General features: G+C 40.2%; 1 protein-coding gene across 2 annotated transcripts in view; it reads left to right on the top strand.

Moving 5' to 3' along the window:
- Positions 1–23,528, top strand: part of SEMA3D (semaphorin 3D) — a 241,232-nt gene that overhangs the window by 144,353 nt on the left and 73,351 nt on the right. For both annotated transcript variants that reach the window (XM_075558471.1, XM_075558470.1), the window contains exons 6-7: positions 10,320–10,413; positions 14,026–14,154. In XM_075558471.1, the coding sequence (XP_075414586.1) occupies positions 10,320–10,413; positions 14,026–14,154 (223 nt within the window). The remainder of the gene's footprint in view (positions 1–10,319; positions 10,414–14,025; positions 14,155–23,528) is intronic.

Consider the following 23,528-nt stretch of genomic DNA (forward strand, 5'->3'; position numbering starts at 1 on the left):
GTATTCGTTTTCTAGGGTTACTGTATTAAAATATCAGAAACTAGGTGATTCATAGGAACAGAAGTCTATTTTCTCACAAGAAGTCCAAATCACACTATGGGTTTTGTTGACACCTTCGGATGAGTCTAAATAGCAACTGTTTCATGTCTGTCTCTTAGCTTCTGATAACTTCCAAGAGTCCTTTCTTTCAGGTGCAGCATCACATGACATTCTTTCCCTGTTTCCCTGTCTCTGTGAACCTCGTCTTCTTTTATACAGATGCCAGTCAAATAGGATTGGCAACAACCTTCCTGTAACATAACATCATTCAAACCTAGCTGACAGCATTGTCAAAAACCCTATTTTCAAACAAAAACACATTTGGATTATTTGTGATTATTCAGAGTGAAGATTTCAATATATCTTTTGGGAACACACCACTCAATTCTTTTTTTTTTTAACCATTCAGTTCTTAACATTCATGTTCTTAATTTTTTATGGATTTGCAATTTAATTAGATTCTTTTTTGAGCAAACCACTTTAAATAAAATTTTATTTTTAATTACATGATCAAAATTAATATATTAAAATGTTGAAAGCCCTTGCTTTTTATCTACTAAATATATGTCTGCATTTTCCCTGGAATTTTCTTTGTAACTATTTCTACATTGAATGGTGCTATTGGTCAAAATCTTTATCTATAAATATGAATTTCATAAAGAGTCTCATTGTCCCAATGCAACAAAGCAAACATATTCAACATCTGTACGATTGTGTAAACTAAGATATGATACATCTAAATAAATTTTTGTAATGTGTATTGATAAATAGTAGCACTGGGATTTCATTGTTTATTTTGGGCCAAATTGACTTTGTGGAAATAGGGATACATTAATTATGAGTAAATGATTCCAGACGTCAGTGAATATTGTAATAAATGGGAAACATGCATACTGCGTACTCTGCTCTTTGCTAGCCCGTTAGAGTGCCTTTTTCACGTGTGGCAGGGTTGCGCTCTGTACTTTACGTATGCCTTTTTCCTTGAATCCACAATGCCCCTGAAGATGCAAGTACCATCTTAACCCCCAATCTCATGTCACCAAAAAAATGTGTCTCCGTGGAGTAAAAATCACCCAACCAATAGGCTATTTAGAAAAGACTTGAAATAACTAGTCCATTTCCAGAGTAAGCATGTTTAACTCAGCTTTAGAATATGTGCTGTAAATTGTTTCTATAAATAAATGACTATGATGGGTTACATTGCCATAATATATATATATATATATATACACACACACCAAACTCACTCCGTGACTGTGACAGTTTATGGGAGTAGAAAGCCTAGTCTTTCTCCTGCAGAGCTGCTGGTGGGTTCAAGTATATATGTACATCAAAAAAAAGTATATCATGTACATGTGCATATATAGATACAGATGTATGTATGCATGTATAAAGCCATAAACATTTTTCCTATGAATAATCACATATGTTTGCAGGATCACTGGCTGGGTTAGAAAGTAAAGCCTGGACTTATGAAATAGGTTTCTTTACATTGGGTTAACTAATTCATGCAGAAATCAAACCCACAACTGTAGATTGATTCATTTTCCTTTCTAACCCACGTGTATCACCAGCTCAGACTCAACTGTTTAACAACACGGCAGCTCATATAATCAAATCTCTGAGCTGCTAGGAGATTTGCCAACTTGAATTCATCATTCCTTGTGCGTGGTGTAATGCTCTCCTGCCTAGTCTCGATGAAGAATAATATATTACACTAACTCATAACATAAGGAGCCATGGTGATGCGCTGACTGAAGTGTCCGGCTGCTCAGCGTAAGTCGCTCTCACAAGGCAGGCTTCCTTTATGTGGGAAACCCCATCGCTGGGAGGTGTTCGAGGGCTAAGGCTGAAGGCCAAACTCAGATCTGCTGAGGGAGGCACGGAATGTTCCATGGCTCTGTAAGTTCTGAAAGGGAATTTAGATGGAATTAATTACTTAGTTTGGGACTGTCAGAAATCCCCGAGGCAGTCAAATTTACGAGTTCTGTGAATAACAGAATTACAGGCGACCTGGAGTCCTGAGCCCTGCACATGTTAGCTGCTCAGGAGACCAGGTAATTGCACGGCAGCCCTTTTTGAAGGTTGTTCCCTTCTTTCTCAGGGCCCTGGCAGGGGAGTGGCTCACCACAGTTGGAAACCACAGCCACCCGGAGGGGGAAGATGAAGCTTTCTACTCCTGTAAAGAGTTACAGTCTCAGAACCCCTAAGGGGTGGTTCTACTCTGCCTTGGAGGGTCACCGAGTCCTAATGGACCCCCTGGCCCTGCAGGAGGGGGGCAGGGAGGTGGGCAGGGGAGGCAGGAGGAGAGGGAGAGAAAGATTTTCTTTTGAGTTTTTATTCTCAGACACTTTTAGATAGTGTTGCAGTTGGTTTCCTGGGGCGAGGGAAGCGCATGTGTAAAAGGGATGCAGGGGAAAGGGAAGATGAGAGCATCCCAGGAATGGCTGTTTACTGTGGCTGGGCGAGAGGAAGACAGAGGAGACAGCAAAGGATGAATCCCAGACTTCGGATTTGGGCAGGGAGTTGAAAAATGGTATGATTTATTGAGAGGAGAAGAGCAACAAGTTTGGGGGCAAAAGAGTGAGTTTCATTGTGTGCAGTCTGCGCTGGAGAGAGGTGTAGCAGGCCGTGTCGGGAGGGCCATTACCTCTGGGATGTGGCAGATAAGCCAGGACTCCCATGAACCATTTCTAAGAGCAGTTTGAACACGGAGAGCTAGAATATGAATTCTGGCTCCAGGAACTTAGCAAAATCATACCCTCTATATATCACATAAACTTTGTAAGGTCTGTTTCTTCATGAAGGGATTGTGGTATTAATAGTAACTACCTCACATAGCCATGTTGTGGATAAAATGGTTGTATGAGCTTTAGAATAGAGCCTGCTATCATGGCATAGTTACATGTATGTCTATACATATAGGTCCATACACATCAAGGCAGCCACAGATGCGTGTGTATCTTACACCGGGGTGGCTATGTACAGATAGTGATGAGCTGGCATGGGCTTGATGGCAGTGAGGTTGGTCTGGGTATTTTTTTATGTATAGATGTAATCTGTAAAATAAAATCTATGATATATAAATATATAGATATAAACATCAATAGTGGAACTGTTTGATAACGACTATTAACTAGTAACAATTTGGAGCTATATTCTCTCCCCTGGGCTCTCTGCTGCTGGAAACTACATCTTATAATGGACCTGATATTTTAATAATTTCCAAATCCTTGTTATGATGAAGTGTTTGTTTACCTTCCTTCTTATTTACTCATCTCTTCACTTCTGCTAATATACTTCTGTGTATGCCATTCAGATACAGGGGCTTTGATGAATAATTGTTTAGATTCAAACACTCAGGGGAAAATCTTACAAAATTGAAATTATCTCACAACAGAGATTCAGTCAGCTCATGTAGGGAGTTGTAATTAAGTGTCCATTATTCCTTACGTCATTTTCCACTGGTGCCCTTGACATTGACTAACACAAACTTACTTTCTCGCTGCCTCCCTTCTCCAGGAGATTATGAGGGAGAGCTTGTCTTCCACCTCCACAAATACCGGTGCTGGGCTTATCTTGAGAATTTCGTGAAATGTTGCATTTGAAAACAAATGTCTAGACAGTTGTACTAGTTTGTGTAATACCTGTATACACGCTATGCCATTCTCCCAGAAGTTTGCCCCCTCGCCCCTCCCCAAAACATTTTATTATTTCTTTGGGGGGGATGCATGATTCAAATGACCTTTCCCTTTATAATATCCCTTTATAGGCTTATTAGTAAACTGGCTTATTTGTCTGTGCAGAATAGTGTACTCTTAATAATGCTTTAAACATGGAGCCACTATGTGTAGGATCTTCTTCTTCTCCCCCCTCCCCATTTAGCTCTGCCCTCATATATAACTAAACTTACTTGGACTTCAGTAATGAAGGTCAAAGTGATTCTATAAATTATCTTTTTTTTTCCCACTGTGATATAAATGATCTTTGACACATTTAAATCCACATGTTGGAAATTCTTTAGCTAGAGGGTTAAAGATCATAAAGTTGTGGCAAGAATTTAATCAGACAATGGGTATGAAGTTCTTAGCACATGGTTCATGCCTGCTATGTGTTATATTAATTCATTAATTGATAAGTATTATGGGATCGTTGTTACAAGTTGGGCTGCTAAGCAGAGCGTCTGCAGTTTGAAACCACTAGCTGCTCAGCAAGAGAGAAATGAGGCTTCCTACTCCTGTAAGAGCGATAGTTTGGGAAACTCACAGGGGAAGTTCTACCTGGCCCTCCAGGGTCGCTATGGGCCGGCATCATCTCAATGGCAGTGCGTTTGGATTTTGGGTTTATTATGACAAGGAAGAAGTGCTGATAGCATCGTGAGTTATTTTTGGAGATGCTCACCACAAGTTCAGCAGTTCCAGACCACCAGTGTCTCCCTGTGTGAAAGAAGACGCTTTCTACTCCTGCAGCTATTTACAGTCTCAAAACCCCACAGCGGTGCTTCTACCTGTCTTCTGGGGTCGCTATGAGTTCACATGTCCTCGGTGGCGCAGAGAGTGGCATGCTTGCTACAAGCGTTGGCAGTTTGAAGCCCACAGCCGCTGCTGGGGGAGCAGGATGTGGCGGTCTGCTCCAGTACACATTGTGGCCTCGAGACTTCCTTCTAGAGGGATTGTGGGGTCACTCTGATTCAGCATCAATGTGACAGCAACAGACTATGATGGTTCATGTTGTTGTCAATGTTAAAAATCAGGAGTAGCATTTCCTAATGGAGCATTTCGCATTGCAGTTGCTATTTTTAAAAGATGTTGCCTTACTTTTCTGCTGCTATAGCAGAAATATCACAAATGGGCAGATTTAACAAGCAGATTTCATTTCTCACAATTGAAGAGTCTAGAAGTCTCAATTCAGGACACCGGCTAGAGGGAGGAGGGTTTTGCTCCGGAGGTTCTAGTGCAGGGTTCACAACCTGTGGATTGCGACCCCTTAGGGGAGCAAGCGACCCTTTTGCAGGGCTTGCCCAATTCATAACTGTAGCAATATCCCAGTTATGAACGAGAAACGAAAATAATTTTATGATTGGGAGGTCACCACAACATGAAGAACTGTCTGAAAGGGCCGCGGCGTGAGGAAGGTTGAGAACCACTGCTCCGGTGGAAGGTGCTTATTGCGTGGCTTCTTGGTAATCTTGAGGTGGCATGGCATGTCCCCGCCTCTCATTTTTGCTTCCTTAGTTTGCTCCTTATATCTTGTAAGAGATTGAATCAAGACAGCAATCTGCACTAACCCCAGATCGTGAACATAGTGAAAGTCACCCTTTCTGAAATGAGATGCGAACCACAGGCATAGAGGTCAGGACTTATAACAAGTGTTTTTTATTTTTTTTATGATACAATATAGGGTGGCTGTGAGACAGAATTGACTTGCTGCCCATGGGTTTGGGTTTGGAATTGAATCCATGACATTCCACCCTTTGCTCACCCTTAAATCATGCTCTTCCCATATGCAAAACACATTCACTCCTTCAGATCCCCTTAAAAGTCTTAAATTAACTCTAAGCCCCAAATCTCCTCTTCTGAATCATCTCTATCAAACATGGTTCATGCTTTGGGGATTATTTCATGCTGGGAAAAATTCGTCTTCATCTGGGAAGCTGTGAAATGTCCCTTTGAAATTCAGAATGCCATGATGCCATCCTTTGAAATCAAACGAAGCCTTGATTTCCATAATCCTTCCAACCTTTCTTCTGAGCTGCTCACTGCTCGGGATGCTGCTCTTCTTGCCTTGGAGTACCACAGATGTAGCTCCTTTGTCCTGCTCCCTAATGGCGGAATTTCCCGAGGCACACAGCCTTCTTTGATTTCATTCCGTCTAAATTGATGAGTTTTCTGTTAGATCCCTCGGTCACAGGCTGCATCTCTTTGACAGTAGATTGCTTAATCACGTTCTTGGTGGAAACTGTAGAACACATGTCCTTTGTTTGTACAACAGCTTTTCCATACCTTGAAATTTTGTTTTTGTTTTGCATAATTCACTGTGAAGTCCATCTTTTCCCCAGATTTACACTATAAGCACCAATGAGAGACCAAGAGGTTTCCCTCAGCTAAAGGTTCCAAGATCTTCACTTAAAAGTTCTACCTTCCATCAAATATTTAACTATAAGTAAGGCAATATTTTGCCTGTATAAAAGAATCACTCTTCCCCCATCATAGTCGTCATTTCCCTTTCAAGCCTCAACAGATGCACATTTAACATCCACATTTCTAGCGACATTCTGTACCTGGAACTATGTGAATCCTTCAATATGCTTCAGACTTTCTCTAAGCTTATACTCACTTCCTTCTGAGCTCTCACCCAAATTGCCTTAGATGTCCATAAATCTACCAAAATTCTCTTCAAAATGATCTAAGTGTTTATGATCAAACCCACTCCCATCAAGCTCTTTCTGACTCCGTGAAACTATAGGACAGAGGAAAATGGCCCCATAGTGTTTCCAAGGCTTGGTCCATAAAGAAATAAACCAGTACTGAACTATTACTCATCAACCAAAGTGCTTAACCACTTCACCACCAGGGCTGTTAGGCACTTCAAACTCTTCTAGTCTTGGCCCATTATCCAGTTCCAATAAGGTGTCCACATTTCTAGCTAGCTGTCAGAGCAATCTATAAAGTCCTCTTAAGACTCACGACACAGATGCAATGACGGCGAATGTAGACGATCACAGGCCGGTGGGTAGAAAGTCCTTTGATCCAGTGGCATTGGAACCATCTCAGCTCTGGCAGAGGTCTCTGCATGACTCTCTGCACCCAGGGCTGCCTCAGGGTGGATCCATGTGTCTTGTCAGCTGCTGTCTCCCAGGGTGTGTCAGAGAGAGAAGTGTCTCCCGCCTCCAAGGAAGAAGTACCGGATTTTCCAGAATTCTCAGGAGAAGGCCATGTCCACACAGAGGCTTCAATGTCTATGATCTGATTGACAAGCTAGACTCCACCCCTACACTTTTAATCTTCAATTGACAAATGATTATATAATCTACCACAGGCTATTTTGAATCACAGCCATATGGTCTACTACACCAGGAGTGTAAAAAATGAAGATGAATTGTGTTACATGTGTTGTTATAAAGAACATTTCAAGACATACCCTGAAATGCTATCAATGATAGGATGATATCTGCACACCTACAAGGAAGACTAGTTAATATGACTACTATTCAAGTTTATGGACCATTCTAAAGATGAAGAAATTGAAGATTTTTACAAAATTCTGCAGACTGAAATTGATCAAATAATCAATAAAGATGGATTAATAATTCCAATGCATATGTTAACCCCCCTGGCGGTCTAATTATATCAGTAATTTTGTACCCAAAGTGGTACATTGTTTTGCATAACACTTGTTATTTTATTTTGTAGGCCTGTAATTCTTAAGAAATTACTCATTTTAATCTCACTAGTAGACATTCCAGGTATGATAAACTTCTTCTGGCAGTTAGCATTTCCCCCGGGCCTCACTCAGGATTCCTGCCAGGGAGGTTAAGGGAAACCTCCGCAGTTGAAAACTGTGGTCTTGGTCATACAGAAGCTGCTGGGAATTTGATAACAGGATTTGTAACACTGACAGTTTGCTAAATTCAGCTACCTTTTCTTAACAACACAATGCTGACTCCACATGGGGACCTTGATAGATTACACAGGCATAAGATCATCTACATTTTAAAAACACAGGCGGACGAAGCTCACTATCATTAGGCAGAACAAACCAGTGGCTGACTGTGGAACAGACCATTGGTTACTCTTAGGAAAGTTCAAATTGAAGCTGAAGAAAATGCAAACAAGCTCAGGAGAGCCAAAGTGCAACGGTGGACATATTCCACCTGAACTTAGAGATTGTCTCAAGGATAGAGTTGATGCGTTCATATGACCAAGGATCAGCAGAATTATGCCATGAAGACATCTATGTGGAGACAGGTCAGATGGAGAAAATAGATCATAGTCCGTGTCAGAGGAGTCTCTCAAACGTGCATGCATAGCAAGTCGCTAAAGAAAGAAGAACTGTTAAAGTAAAAGAGATGAATAGAAAGTTTCAAATGGAAACTTGGGAAGACAAGTATAGTATTATTTAAAAGTTCTTTAAGCCAAATATTGAGTTATAGAAAGCATCAGAATAAGAAGGAAGGACTATCTACAGAGTCACTGTACTAAAAACCATTGATCAGCATTCAACCATATAATAAAAAAACGGTAGCGAATGAAGAAATCCAATGATACTGAAGATAATGACAAGAAACAAGGCCCCAAGATGACAGAATGCAAATTGAGATGTTTAAACAAGCAGATGCAATGTTGGAACTGCTCAAGACATTTGCGAGATCGACCCAGACCACCAACTGGAAGACATGCATACGTGTCCCCTTCCAACAGCAGAAGGTGATCCAGGAGAATGCAGATACTGCCCAACAATAACACATGCAAGTAAAGTTGTTCTGAAGATAAAAAAAAATAAAAGAAAAAGATTCCATCTATGCACCAAGACAAGAGTAAGCTGCCAAAAATTCCATCGGGATTCAGAAGAGGATGTAGCACAAGGGATGCCATTGCTGGCACCAGGTGGAGCTTGACTGAAAGAAGAGAACACAAGAAATATGCTCCTCCATGTTTATTGACTACGCGAAGGCATATTCAAGTGTATGGATCATTAAAAACTATGGATAAGATTGAGAGGAATGGGGATTTCAGATCGCTTCATTGTGATCCTGCGGGACCATACCTGGAACAAGAGGCAGTCACCGTAACAGAACAAGGTCAAGGAAAAGTGCGTGCCAGGACTGCGTGCCTTCCCCTGACTCCTGCGCCCTTTGTGCTGAGAACACTGTCTGAGAAGCTGCACTCTGTGAACAGGCTGTGGCATCAGATCTGGAGGAAGATGCAGTAACAACTTACAATATTCAGAAAACACAACTTTGCTTGCTGAAAGCACAGGTAATTTGAAACACTTATTGATGAATATTCAGGAAAAACAACCGCCTCCAATATGGAGTACGCTTCATCGAGAAATCCTTAAAATTTGAACAATAAGCAATATCAGGATGAAGAAAAGACTGATTTTTTAATATTTCGCTTTACTTGGATCCACAATCAAGTCTTATGAAATGGTATTCAAGAATTCAAACATGTTTGTATTTGACAAATCTGCCTCAAAATCATTCAAAAGCATTAAAAATGAGAGATTTCACCTTGAACATTAAGTTGCATCTCATTCAAGCCATATTTTCAATCCATTTATATTCCCATGAAAGTCGGACATTGAACACAGTAGATTGCCGAAGAATTGAGTTATGGCATTAGAGATGTGTGTGAGCATGCTATAAACTACCCAAAGAGAGCCTACATCTGTCTTGGAAGAAGCACAGTCAGAATTAGCTTTAGAAGTGAGGATGGCCAGACTTTGTCTCATGTACTTTGGGCATGTTATCGGTAAGGACCAATCATTGGAGAAGGACATCATGCTTGAGCGAGGGGCAGAAAAGAAGATCAGGACCCTTCACAAGGTGGATTGACAGTGGCTTCAACATTGGCTCAAACTTGGTTCTCACAGCGATGTGGTAACGGTGCAGACCTGGTTGATGTTTTATTGTACAGAGAAGGTCAGTATGACTCAAAGCCAATTACACGGCACCCAACAAAGACAAAAATATGTAGAGTGTGTTCACAATAGTAAAAACACTTCAATGTGGTGTCTTGTTTTATGTTTTTTACAACATTCATCAATTCCTGCCTTTTATGCCACTAAAATACCAGAATATTGTAAGTCTTAAATGATACAGTATAGTCACATATGCATAGGTAGATGGGTCATAATCGTTACAAATCTTATTATGATCATAATGTTTTTCAAAGAGGAAATTAGTTTTGTTTGACTCAATAATTAGGCGTAAGAAATATGTGTATTCTATGTATACTTATATACTATGTATACTTTGATGGTTACTTTGCTAAAAATTATGTTTCAGACTAATTTAATTCATGAGTATAGTACTACATCTAATTGAAAATGTCATTTAATGTTCACATTACCACTCTAAGTAAAATAGAGCAAGCTCGGGGATTGAGCTTTGCCAGAAAGAACATCTGCTGAAGAATTAAAGGTCACAGTGTGATGTGTGTGCTATATGCTAAGTCAGGTTTAATTGAATTCATTAGTTTGAATTTAACTCTTATCTCCTATGTTTTTGCTGCCTCTGATTTTTTTAATCTCACTTGTGTTGATATTTCCTATAACAGGAAGTTACGTTCAAGCTAGACGCACATAATTTGGAGTCTGGCAGACTGAAATGTCCTTTCGATCCCCAGCAACCTTTTGCTTCAGTAATGACAGGTAAGATCAGCACTGCCAGGCAGGTCTTGACTGCAAGTGGTTTTCTGAGAAAGTGTGAGTCAATTAAACCACACTTTTTAACTGAGTTAAAGGTCATTTAGCATTTTCATTCTATTAGATATTTATTTCCAGATTTTTTGGTATCTGGCATTCTTATCAATGAAATATGACCCAAGCAATCATGTCTGCACAGTGTCTTATTAAATTGATTTTTTTGTAAATAATCATGTTCTTATTTATTCAGAGAGTAGATGTTTCAGTAATTTCTCCTACAAAATTGGTTATGAGATATGCTTAAATTGTGAATGAAACAATTAAATTTAAGACAAAAGTTAAGAATCAAAATGAATTAAAATATAGAATACTGATAATAGAGTGCTTATTACACTTTTCTCCCACTATCATTGTCTCCCACTTAGATCATTTAAGTTATATGAAAGTAGTTGCTAGGCTATTCATTCTTCTCTCTGTATGTATACTTTAAATTTTTTTCTTATGAGACCATTCTCTAGTTCAAATTAGGTAAAAACTATGTGATCTGAAGTCCTTTCTAAGGCATGTAGGCTTGTCCTCTGGATTTCAACTATTATAAGAACTCTTATTTGTCTTTATGGTATTCACGTCTTTGTATTCAGCTCTCAAAAGACCTCTTTAAAAGAGGCTTTTTAAATCATCACTTTGAGCACTAAGGTGTACCTGACTCAGCACGTAGACTTTCCATCACACCTGTTGTGGGACAACTGCGAGATAAATAAGAGACCCCAGAGGAATCAATGCCTTGGAATGACGGTGCTGGTAAAGAATGTCGACTCTCACATCTGGCTTGGAAAAAGCACAACCACCATGCTCCTCAGAAAGGAAGATGATGGGACTTCTTCAACCTACTTTGCACATCACTAAGAAGGACCAGTTCTGGGAGAAAAACATCGTGCTCGGTAAAGAAGAGCACCAGAAAACACCACCACAACAAAACAGGGAGGCCTTCCATGAAATGGATACTATTGAGTCAAGTCTGTCTCATAGCCACCTGTAGGGCAGAGGAGTGGGCAGCGTCGTACTGCCCCTGTGGGTTTCGCAGGGTGTAAATCTTTATGAGCGTAGAAAGCCTCATCTTTCTCTTGGTTTGGGCCCTGTTCCACATGTAGTACACAGGGAACTGTGAGCCAGGACCCACTAAGAGCAACCCATAGCAAATAAAAATAGCATTGAACGTCAGAATCGATGATATGAGCAAAGCAGCATGACATTTTAATTTCCAAGTAGCGGGACCTGATGTAATGACCTAGCTTTGAAGTGCAAGTATGTGTTTTCCCAATTTTTGAAAATTATATGACTAATGTTCAGTCATTATTCTAAGAAAATAATATTATTTTCTATTTTGACCTGTTGATGTTTGCAACACTCCTAATAAAACAAACAATGTTTTGTAGGCCATGATGACCCCTGCTAGAAATCTCTTAAGTAATTTCAAATACAAAGAAGAAAGTGGGACTTAATAGAGATCAAGTTATTAGAATGAAATGTACCAATTTTTCCTGACAAGAAATTCAAGTATCAGCAATTGCATATAATTCAAAATGATGATTTGCTTCAAATATTCTTACCAAATCATCTCACCATATATTTGTTGTTGTCAATTTTTTCTTTTGTGTTTTTAAAATTAATACTATAATTACCTATTGTCATTTATCTAAAATATTTTAGCAGAAGGCCTTAAAAGGGTGGGAGAAGTGCTATTCATTTGTATATCTTCATCTCATACACATATCTAGGTTGGTCCCTCAACCGCCCCCCTTCATTTTTAATTGTTGTCATTTGTTACATTTGGTTATCCATAGTAGTACAGTCTATATTTAGAGTTCTATAATCAGACTTCAGAAATTATCGTAAGCACTTCTTATGCAATTTTAGAATTTAAAACACAAGTTTCTAAGGAAAATTGAGATTCAGTAATAATGCAATATCTTTGTTTTATATTTATAATTTTAAAATATAAATGCTCTTTGGAACATTGCCTTTCTAATGCTACTAAATGTAACAAAGAGGATTTGAACCAACTGATGAAGATATAGACTTCCACATGGATGACAACTCTGGGTAAAAGAAACAAAAATCCTCACAACGACACTAGCAGACAACATCGTGACAAACATAGAAGAGATTGATTTGTCAAGGATTTCTTTTTACTTGGCTCCACAATCAACCCTCATGGAAGTGACCAGGAAATAAAACTACGTATTGTGTTAGACAAATATGCATCACCCCTACTTAAAGTATGGAAAAGCAAAAAGATCACTTTGATGACAAGGTGCACCTGGCCTAAGCCATGGTATTAGCAATCACCGCATATGCAAATGAGAGCTGGACAATGAATAGGAAAGACTTCAAGAAATAGATGCATTTGATTTATGGTGCCGAGGAGGACGACTGAAATTGCCATCCGCTGCAAAGAGAACAAGCACATCTGTCTCGAAGGAAAAACACTCAGGTTGCTCTTTAGTCACAAGAATGGTGAGACTTTTTCTCAGGTACTTTGACCATTATCAGGAGAGACCGGTCCCTGGAGAAATATATCTTCCTTGGTAGAGCGGGTAAAAAGGAGGAAGCCCTTAATGAGATGGATGGACACAGTTGCTACAACAATAGGCTTCAGCATCACAGTACCCGTGAGACTGGGCGGGACCTGGAGGGTTTTGTTCTCTTGTACATAGTGATTTTATGAGTTGCAGCCAACGCAAGGAACCCCAACAAATGCAGCCAAACCAGAGGACTCTAAGGCTCTCTTGATATAATCAGAGGGTAAACTCTCGGGGCAACTTATCTACTCTAAGGCCAACATTCTTCTGCTGTGTCCCATCTGCCTTTGACCCCCTCCTTCCTTTTTCCCCCTCCACTCTTTCTTCTCCTCTGCTTTCTTGCCTTCTTCCTCCCCAACCATCTCCACTCCTTCCTTCCTCTCGTTCCCTTCTTCTGCTTCCTCTTCTCTTCCTCTCCCCCCCCCTCAAAATCATGAACATGAACTTTACATACATAAAAAGACAAAGAAGCTTGGTATGCAGTAATGGCAACGTTTTTCTTTTTTCAGAAACTCCTGTTTATCAAAAGAAACGTAGCTACTAGGAATGCAGTGTGTTGTAATGATGAAGAATGACCTCAGTGCTGAAAGCGCTCTTTCAACAGGGGCTAGACAAAAAAAGTTGTGGTCATGGAGGTTGTATCGGTTAAGTAAATACTAATTACACAACCTACTCCTCATTATGGCATTTGCTTTTTAATATATTTTCCTTGTTGCTACAAAGAGGAACTTCAGATTATGTATAGGACGAGAAGAAGAATGTAGTCTAAAGTGAAGTTCATGCACATGCATGGATGAATTCAGAGGACTTTGACCTGTTTAATATTCAAGCATCTATCATTGGTTTGCCAAAATTAATGGAATTATATTTATTCAAATAGCACATCTTTCTAATCTGAGTGTGATAGTTTTGAAATAGCATGTTCTGATATTAAGCCGTAAACACCGTTGGTTTAATGCTTGGAATTAGCATGTTATAAATTTCATGCTGTGCCGCTGTGCTCTTTGAAGACCTATGTAGTTCTTCCTCTTCCCAGATGAGTACCTCTACTCCGGAACCGCTTCTGATTTCCTGGGTAAAGACACTGCCTTCACGCGGTCCCTGGGGCCGACTCATGACCACCATTACATCAGAACGGACATCTCGGAGCACTACTGGCTCAACGGTGAGTGAATTTCTCACTCTGGATCCTTGTTCCTTTATTGGGGATAGATTAAAAAATACAGCCCGCATTATAATTCAGTCAAGGTGATCAGGAGAATTGATTTAGCACAGCATACACAATGGAAGTACGCAGCTGGGTAAGAACATCTCCAGGTCGCCGGGCCCACCGGAAGCCCACATGGTCTGCTTTGGAGCGAGGACAGCCAGAGTGCTGTGGAGAAGCAAGGCGGGTGAGAGTTTGCCTCACATGATGTAGACAGGTAATCAAGGGACCGTCCTTGGACAAGGACATCCTGCTTCGTCAAGTAAAGGGCAGAGGAAAATCGGGAGACCCTCGATGGGATGGATTGGCACAGTAACTGCAGCCACGTGCTCAGTCGCCACAACAGTCGAGAGGATGGTGCCGCTTCCGGAGGGTCGGTTCTGTGGCCACTGGGGTCCAGCGGGTCAGAGCTGCCTCGGCACTTCGCAGCCACCCCAACGGGTCAGACCCATCTCTAGAGATGTGTGAGTGCACAGCAATGATGGAGTGTTGCTATTTGACATCTAGTCAGTTCTAACTCATGACAGCGCCATGTAAAACAGAATGTCAACTTGCCTGGTCCTATGCAAGCTTTGAACTCATTGCTATGTTTAATAGCATCGTGCAACTCTTGGTCCCTGGGAGTTGCTGTCATTTTCACTGACCTAGTTTACAAAGCAGGATTTCCTTACCTCGGCCATGTTTTCTGTTTTTTGTGATGTCTGTCCAAAGCAAATGAGCCCAGGTCTTGGCATGTTTGTTTCTAAGGAACATTTTGACTGTATTTTTTCCGAGACTAATTTACTTGTTCTCTCGCAGTCAATAACATATTCCATATTCTTCACTAACCCCATAGCTGTAACACACCAGTCACCTGTTTTTCATTTTCGTTGCCCAGCTTTTGCACGGATGTGAGATGATTAAAAGGGGCAGGAAGAGTTAGTCATAAGATTGATAGTTATTTAATGAATGTGTTCTCTGTCCTAAGTTCTTATTTGTGTGTGTATTATTCACATTAACCTATATGGGATATGCTATTAGTATATTCCTTTTAGAAGGCAGTAAACTGTATAGAAAGGTTATGTAACTTAATCCACATATAGAGCTTTTCAATTCAAGACAGTAGTCCTGTGTTTTCAACCACCAAGCAATGCTGTTTATTAACCCAAATGAAAGGGATTTATTATAATGCTGTTATCTTATTTGGGATTGTTTGTTTGTCCTAAATCATGTCCCTCCATATTTTTAAGCAGTATTGTTATGATGACATTAGTTTATATGGTCACATATTGTTTATAAGTTATAAAATACTTTGGGCTTTTAAAGAATTTTCAAAAACTCAAAAGAGGAGCTTTAATGAATTCAGGGAACAATAGAAGACTTCTCTTTTGGCTCCTGGTTTTAGAGAGGGTCATATTTTATGAGAAGTTCCTAATGCTCTCTAATTAATATATGACAGCTACACGCAGTGGCAAACTAATGTGGCACTGCTCTGTAAGGCTGCCAGGGTTTTCCATTCCTGCTAGGGGACTTTGGAGGAGGGGAATGTGACAGTGTCCTAGGGGCTCTCTCTCAGTCTTTCAAAGGGCTATTTAAGCCAAGACAATAGAAACTTCAGAGAAAGAATGCCTTAAAAATGTTTCCTTACAAGACTTGCAAACCAACTTAATTATACAATAGGATGTCCTTTGAGCAAAATGTACCTTTTTCAAAGCAACAACAAATTCAGAAGAATATCTCCAATTATGCGATCACACACACACCCCTTTTTGCGCATTGTAAGGTCTTTGAGGAATGACTTGATCTACAAGTACACTAGTCTTCCCCCATCGGAAAGCTCGCTTCAGAGATTTTCCTGTGGCTTTAAAATAAAGCATATAATTGCATTCCTGCAATTGATTAACAAACAAACTGATGAACAAGCATCCTACTACCCCTCTCTTAAGAGCTTATTTATTTTGTTTTGCTTTGGCATGCCCACAAAGAACTCTGCAGCATTGTCAAAACAGTAAACACATGGACTACTATATGCCTAGAGCACCATTAGTCATGCTTCGGGAAGAGAATACTGAATAAGAAGTGTTATTGATAGAGAACCCAAAATATTGTTATAAATTTAACATTTTTATGCTTGTGGCTATAATCCCACTGGCAACAGGTCTTTCTTGGTTGTGTTCATGAGACCATTATCCTTACAGGGTGGGTTTTAAATGGTTTGAGAGTCCTGTTGATTCTGTGGTTTAGAGTGCTTGGCGGCTGGATAAACAACCTGGAGGAGAAAACAATGGGACGATGATTCCAAGGGGACATTGAAGAAGGGGAGGTGGGAGGAAAGGAAGTAGTGTTAATAAACCTACGCACAAGGATCAACAAGTGACCCAAAATCAGTGGCAAGGAGGGTGTAAGAGGCCTGTTAGGGATTGATCAAGGGCAATGTAACCAAGAGAAATTACTGAAACTCAAATGAAGACTGAGCATGATAGTGGGACAAGAGGAAAGTAAAAGGAAGTAGAGGAAAGAACTAGGAGACAAAGGGCATTTATAGAGGTCTAAATACAGTCATGTACATATATAAATGTATTTATATATGATGAGGAAATAGATCTATGTGCATATATTTATAGGTTAAGTATTAAGGTAGCAGGTGGACCTTGGGCCTCCACTCAAGTACTCCCTCAATGTAAGAATACTTTGTTCTATTAAACTGGCATTCCATGATGCTCACCTTCCTGACACGATCACTGAAGACAAATGTGTGCATAAGCAAATATGGTTAAAAAAGCTGATGGTGCCCGGCTATCAAAAGATATAGTATCTAGGGTCTTAAAGGCTTGAAAGTAAACAAGCAGCTATCTAGCTCAGAAGAAACAAAGCCCACATAGGAGAAGCACACCAACCTGTGTGATCACGAGGTATCAAAGGGCTCAGGTATCAGGCATCAAAGAGCAAAATATCATATTATTGTGAATGAGGGGGAGTGCAGATTGGGTACCCAAAGCCCATCTGTAGGCAACTGGACATCCTCTTTCAGAAGGGTCGTAGAGAGGAGTTGAGCCAATCAGGGTCCCATGTAGCGACGATGAAACATTCAACTTTCTTCTAGTTTTTAAATGCTTCCTCCCCACAACCTCACTATCATGATCCCAATTCTACCTTCCAAATCTGGCTACACTAGAGGATGTGCAGGGGTACAGATAGGAACTGGAAACACAGGGATTTCAGGACAGATGATCCCTTCAGAACCAGTGGTGAGAGTGGTGATACCAGGAGGGTGGAGGGAAGGTGGGGTGGAAAGGGGGAACTGATTACAAGGATCTACATATAACCTCCTCCCTGGGGGACAGACAACAGAAAAGTGGGTGAAGAGACATAATACAGTGTAGGATATGACAAATAATAATAATGTATAAATGATCAAGGGATCAGGAAGGAGCTGGGAGCAGGAGGGAGGAGAAAAATGAGCTGATACCAAGGGTTCAAGTAGAAAGCAAATGTTTTGAGAATGAAGAGGGCAACAATTGTATAAATATGCTTGACACAATAGATGGATTGTATGCATTGTGATAAGAGTTGTATGCACCCCCAATCAAATGATTACAAAAAAAAAAAGAAGTGCTTGGCTTCTAACTAAAAGGTCCGTGGCTGGAACCCAGCAGCCGCTCCAAAGAAGAGAGGCTGGACCGTCTCTTTCCAGAAAGACTGACCGCCTTGCACTGTGCCAGTCCTATAGGGTCACTATGAAGTGAACTCACCTGTACGGCACAGGGTTTTTAGACCACTCACTTATGAGTAGAGCCTATTAGATCAGAGAAGGAAGCACATGTGGAGGGAAGGATACAGTCCACTCCAGGTGAAGATCTCCAGGGAACTGAGTGAGGAACAGAAAGTAAAAAGAGAAAAAAATATTCTCCAACATCAACACCAACACCAACAGCGATCCCTTGCAGCCTGCTCTCGGAGCTCCAATTCCTGCGCTCCTCAACTGTGAGAAAAGACATGTGTTTGCTAACACTAGAACTCTGGGGTACAGTGAGTTACACATTTAGCTCCTAACCATAAGGTCAGTGGTTTGAAACCACTAGCTTCTCCACAGAAGAAAGATAAGTGTGTCTGTTCCTTCTAGGATGGACCAGGCTTCCTACTCCTTTAAAGAGGTCCAGTCTCAGGAATCCACAGGGGCAGTTCCATCCTGTCCTATAGGGTTGCCTTGAGTCAGAGTTGACTTGATGACTGGGAGGTCGGATTTTCGGTCATGCATATCAGTGCCATTGCATCTATTGAGTCAAAGATCGAGTAGTGTCCCTGGTAATTCCAGGTTCTTCAAATATAGAATCTAAAAATTTCAAAGCATATCAGTCTAACATTTAAAAAAAACTTGTTTTCCTCTTCTAACCTGCACTTCAATACCAGAGTCCTGATTCGTATCTATCTAAACTTTTGAAACTTCATCCCCCTAGTTGGCCTTAGATTTTATTCCTGCCTCTCCTCGTCTGTGTTCTTTAATCTATCCCTAAGGGCTTTTCCTTCCTTAAAATACCCCCTGGCCATGCTTTCTCTGCTTGTGGTTTTGGCTGTGGTCTTCCGCACCTCATCCCTGGATTAGAGCCATTATCTGACTGCTTGCTCATTGGTTTCCCTACTTTTAGTCTTTTGCGCGTCAAGTTCATTTTGTATATCAACCATTCTAGTTCCTATTTTAGGCACTTTCAAAGTGTGATTTATTTGCTGGTGCAATCTTAAGAGAAGTAAAGTTTCTACTTTCCTGTGGACATAAATCAAAGATTCACAGTTATATAGCAATCGAGATGAGACTGAAAGATAGTCATATGTGTCTAGCTCTAGGTAATTTGTTCATTCTATTGTACGGTATAGCTCATCAGCCCAAGCGCTGCTCTTTTGATTGCACATTTTTAATTCTTGTAACCCACTTAAAACTAAGTTCCACACCTACTTGCCCTGTTGAATAAACATAAATTAAGCTGTGGGTCTAGAAGTGGGGACAAAGCAAGGGAAATAGAAAAACTGGTGTCACACACACCATTGGGAGAGACTCGGGAAACATGCTCTGAGTTAGGGTTGGCTCATAGATCAGATCGGATGTTACTGGGGGAAGAGCAGGACGAGGGAGGTGAGCACAGGGCTTCTGAAGGTATAGTCAGCTCAGACTTTCGCCATTCATGAAAATTAAGACTACATGACTGAGGAGGGAGAGAATTTATAGAAAATGCACGAGATTCCTATAATGACAAGAACCTTTATGATAGGCAAAGGGAAAAGTTTAGAAGCACTACTCAGGTAGTACTTCTGTTCTCCTTTACGGAAAGGGGCTATTTTCCAGAGGCAGTCAACTCTACCATCTAAAGATAAGGGGCCCTGCTGGCAAGTTTTAGAATGCTTATCCAAATAAATAGTTAGATAAATAGATAGATAGAGTCCAAATCCATCAGGCACTCCACAGGAGAAAGATGAGCTTGTCTTCTCCTGTATTTTAAAAGCCTTCAGAAACCTTATACAGGGTTGCTATCAGCAACCAGAGTTATAGATATATAGATCCAGAGTGTGTGAGACAAAGCCTCACCATCCTTGCCCCTAAGGAATATTCTGGCGATACTTCTTCCAAGACACAGTCCTCTGTGGAAGCCAGCCATGGTCGTTTCCATAGTCTTTGCCGCACCTGAGTGCAAACGCACCGATTATTCTTTGGTCTTCCTTATTCGATATCCAAAGTTAGTGGGGCCACTAGACCAAGGTTAGGAATGTGAGGAAAGAAAATGCAGTGATTATTAGAGCCATGGGGGTGATTGTTGAGGAAAAAGCCCACGATCTTAGACTGTCTTACTGAACGCCCCATATGACAAATTGAAATTCAGAAAGAAGTAATGTACTGGTCTAGGTGTCCTCCTGGCTTCCAAGCCAACGCTTTCACCCAAACATTAAGCTTCTGAGATAAATATTTTGTTAAGTCTCCTGGGTCTGGAAATTTGATTGTAGGTTGTGGGAATAAGATGATTTCTGCCTTAGCAATGGTTCTGCCAGCAGATCAACACAGCTATGTACACTTTAAAGGTCTTTAAAGCTTTACTGTTCAATACGGTTGTCACTAGCCACATATGCTATTTAAATTTCAGTGATTAAAATGAGATTAATTTATGCATTTTGTGAGATTATTTATGTTTCAAGTACTCAATAGCCACATGTAGCTAAAGGCTATCATATTGGACAGTGAAACTCCACGCATCTCAGACACTTCTCTTACTTATGACTGGTCTAAAATATTCAGAATGATGTACTCACCCTCTAATGAAGGCAATAGAATGCACGTGCACACTTTATTTTCTATTAAATCAGTGTGTAGACGAGAAACTTAATGCTGATTTCCCAAAGATTATTGCTAGGTTCAAAGAACTTACAGATATTTAATATTTTAAAGTATAGGAAGTGAAGAAGTCACTGTCTCCTACTCTACTTGTCTTTCCCGTAGGTTATTCTAGCAGTGCATTCTTCACATCTGCTTAGGCCCATTGAGGTGTTTCCCTTCTGTTTTGCTTTCTGTAGTTCTATTTTCAATTTAAATGTTAATTTGAGATGTGATTGATAGAAAGAGCTGATATTTTCCTGCGTGACTCAGGTGAGAAGGCACTCACTTACTAGCCAAATACTCGTGGTTCAGGATGCAGCACTTTGGCATCCAGGCCTACTGACCTTCAAAAGGTCAGTCTTGAAAACCCCCAGGGTTGGCAGGTGTAGAAATTGAGCTGATAGCAACTCAAAATGATAACAAATACCTGATGAAATAAACTTTTATATGTAAAGATACTTTTTCTAAATTATAAGAAAATGAAAATTAAATTTACAGTTGAATATTTAAAAGGTGTTACGTACATTTTTTGAAGTCTGTTTTTAGTCACTGAGTAGTTGGAGGTTGAAAATCATTCATGGGTGAATGTCATATGGGTTCTGTGCTCTACTGAGAGGTCTCCAAGAGGAGATCAGTTAACCTCTTCACTGATTGGTGAAAGAATTCTTATCAGAAATCCTCTAGGAGATCCTAGCCGGCTGATATTTGGGTCAGCTTATAGTCGAGTACATATGGTAAGACTCATTGTAACCTCCTTATTTACTTATTAATTATACAACAAAGAGGATGAAAAACTGCAGAGGTGGTTCCTATGGCCAATTCTAGAGGAAGATTTAGACACTTCTGCACTCTCCTTTATCAACTTCACTTTAACCTTGAACTTTCTCAGGAATCAAGAATCCGGATGCGTGTGAGGCTGCTTACGGAAACCCAGCTGAGTGGGGTTGCGATGTGGAAATGAAATGAAAATGCACATCCAGGTGGAAAGTGAAGGCAAACGCCCATGCCGCGCTGCACATGTTTTTATTTTCCTTCCTGGAGACGCCGAAAACTTGTATCTTAAAATTTTAGATTTAATATGTGGAGGCAGTTTTCCTGAGAAGTTTCTCATATGGTACTTTGTTGTCTATAAATTCTTCTTCAATGTGAAAGAATTCAATGATAAATGAATAAATGTAATAAATAAATAGTATATAAACAATATTTCAAGAGGAGGGAAAGAACATTCAAGTCTCACGATCTATTAAATTATGGTGTGAGTGTATTCAGTTAGGTGAAATGGTGCTTATGGGGAGAAACAAAAGGTGATATCGTACTATGGGTCATACGGGTTTGTGCCGTTTTCTTTGGCAATGACTCTGGGTGTCATGGTGGAGGTACCATTGTGTAATGTACGATTGCAAACTCCTCTCGCAGTAAGGCATGTGATTCAAATGCCACAGGAGACGTGTGTGTGGTACTAAGGCCCAGGTGTCTATCGGGATAATTTTAAATGATCTAATTCAGCAGCCATGCAGCTCAATCACTGATTAAATGATTCTTATTTGTATCAAATCTTGGCATCAAGTCAAGGAACAGTTTCTTCATCAAGTGCTAAACTGAAAGTTCAAAGAAAGGACTTCAGTGTAATCTATAAGTAACTATTTTTTAATTGTTTATTTTTAACTTATAAGGCCATGTATTACTGAAATTACAGAATAGAGTAGTGCTGCATACTAACTCTTTCTTTATAATTAGATTTCCTCATATAATAAACTTTTGGCTTACCTCTCTTCACTATTCTCCTCCCAAAATTTTTTGTTCAGTTTGTGGAAAAACAACCAATTTTGAAATGAGAGTTCAATAAAATAAACACGTACAGAACAAGCACACGGTCATCTATGTTATATATTTGTTCAAGGTAAAATAAATATCACAAGGAAAACTATGCACTCCTTCCCCTTGTTGAAGCAATGATACGGAAATTCCTAAAAGGTAGACTAATGCCACGCTCTCTGCCTTTGACCATGGCAGACACAATCGCTGGCAGCACCGAGTGCCGCTGGTGATTGTTGGGTCCTGACAAGTTGGTTGCAACTCCTAGCAACCCTGTGTGCGCCAGAATGGACCTCCCCCTGCACCTGGGCCATCCTCACACTTGTTCCCATGTTTGAATCCATTGTGGTAGCCACTGTGTAAAGCTGTCCTATTGAAGGACTTCTGCACTCTCTCCCTGCCCCTCCACGTTATCAAGCATGAAGTGTGTCTCCAGAGACTAGTTTCTCCTGATGGCATATAGATCCAGAGTCTGTGAGACAAAGCCTCGCCATCCTTGCCCCTAAGGAGTATTCTGGAGATACTTCTTCCAAGACACAGTCCTCTGTGGAAGCCAGCCATGGTCGTTTCCATAGTCTTTGCCGCACCTGAGTTCAAACGCACCGATTATTCTTTGGTCTTCCTTATTCGATATCCAAGTTTGACCACGGTACTCTTTTATATAGCCCACTGGAACACGCGGCGTCCCTCTGCCATATGATCACATTTACTTCTACTCCTTTCCAACATTTTACATTTTACTTTGTTTTAGGACTATGCTTGTTTAATTAAATTCTGTAACTGAGCTCCAAACAATCACTTCCGAAGCTCATGTCGTTGCTCATGATGGCTGAGGGCAGAGTTTCATCTTTTTCAAGCACCTCTTTGCCTTTTAACTATGACACTTTCTGTGCTCTCTGATTTATAGATTTCTCATCTTCTCCCTGGAGAAAGATTATCATGTAAAATTTGGAAGTTTTTTTACTTTTAAAGTTATAAATTCAATGCAATTATTTTATAGTTCTTATAGAAAAGACAATACCAAGAGCCATCATACTCATGTGTACCTTTTATTGCAACCAAATTTAGGTACCATCATACATTCCACTTATATCCATGCCCACTGTAGCTGCGTTATGGACCTGCGTTAATGAGATCTTTCCATCTCCCATTTTTGACATACAGACTGGTAGTCTCTGCC

The sequence above is a fragment of the Tenrec ecaudatus genome, chromosome 9 (genome assembly GCF_050624435.1).
Source record: "Tenrec ecaudatus isolate mTenEca1 chromosome 9, mTenEca1.hap1, whole genome shotgun sequence".
NCBI lineage: Eukaryota > Metazoa > Chordata > Mammalia > Afrosoricida > Tenrecidae > Tenrec > Tenrec ecaudatus.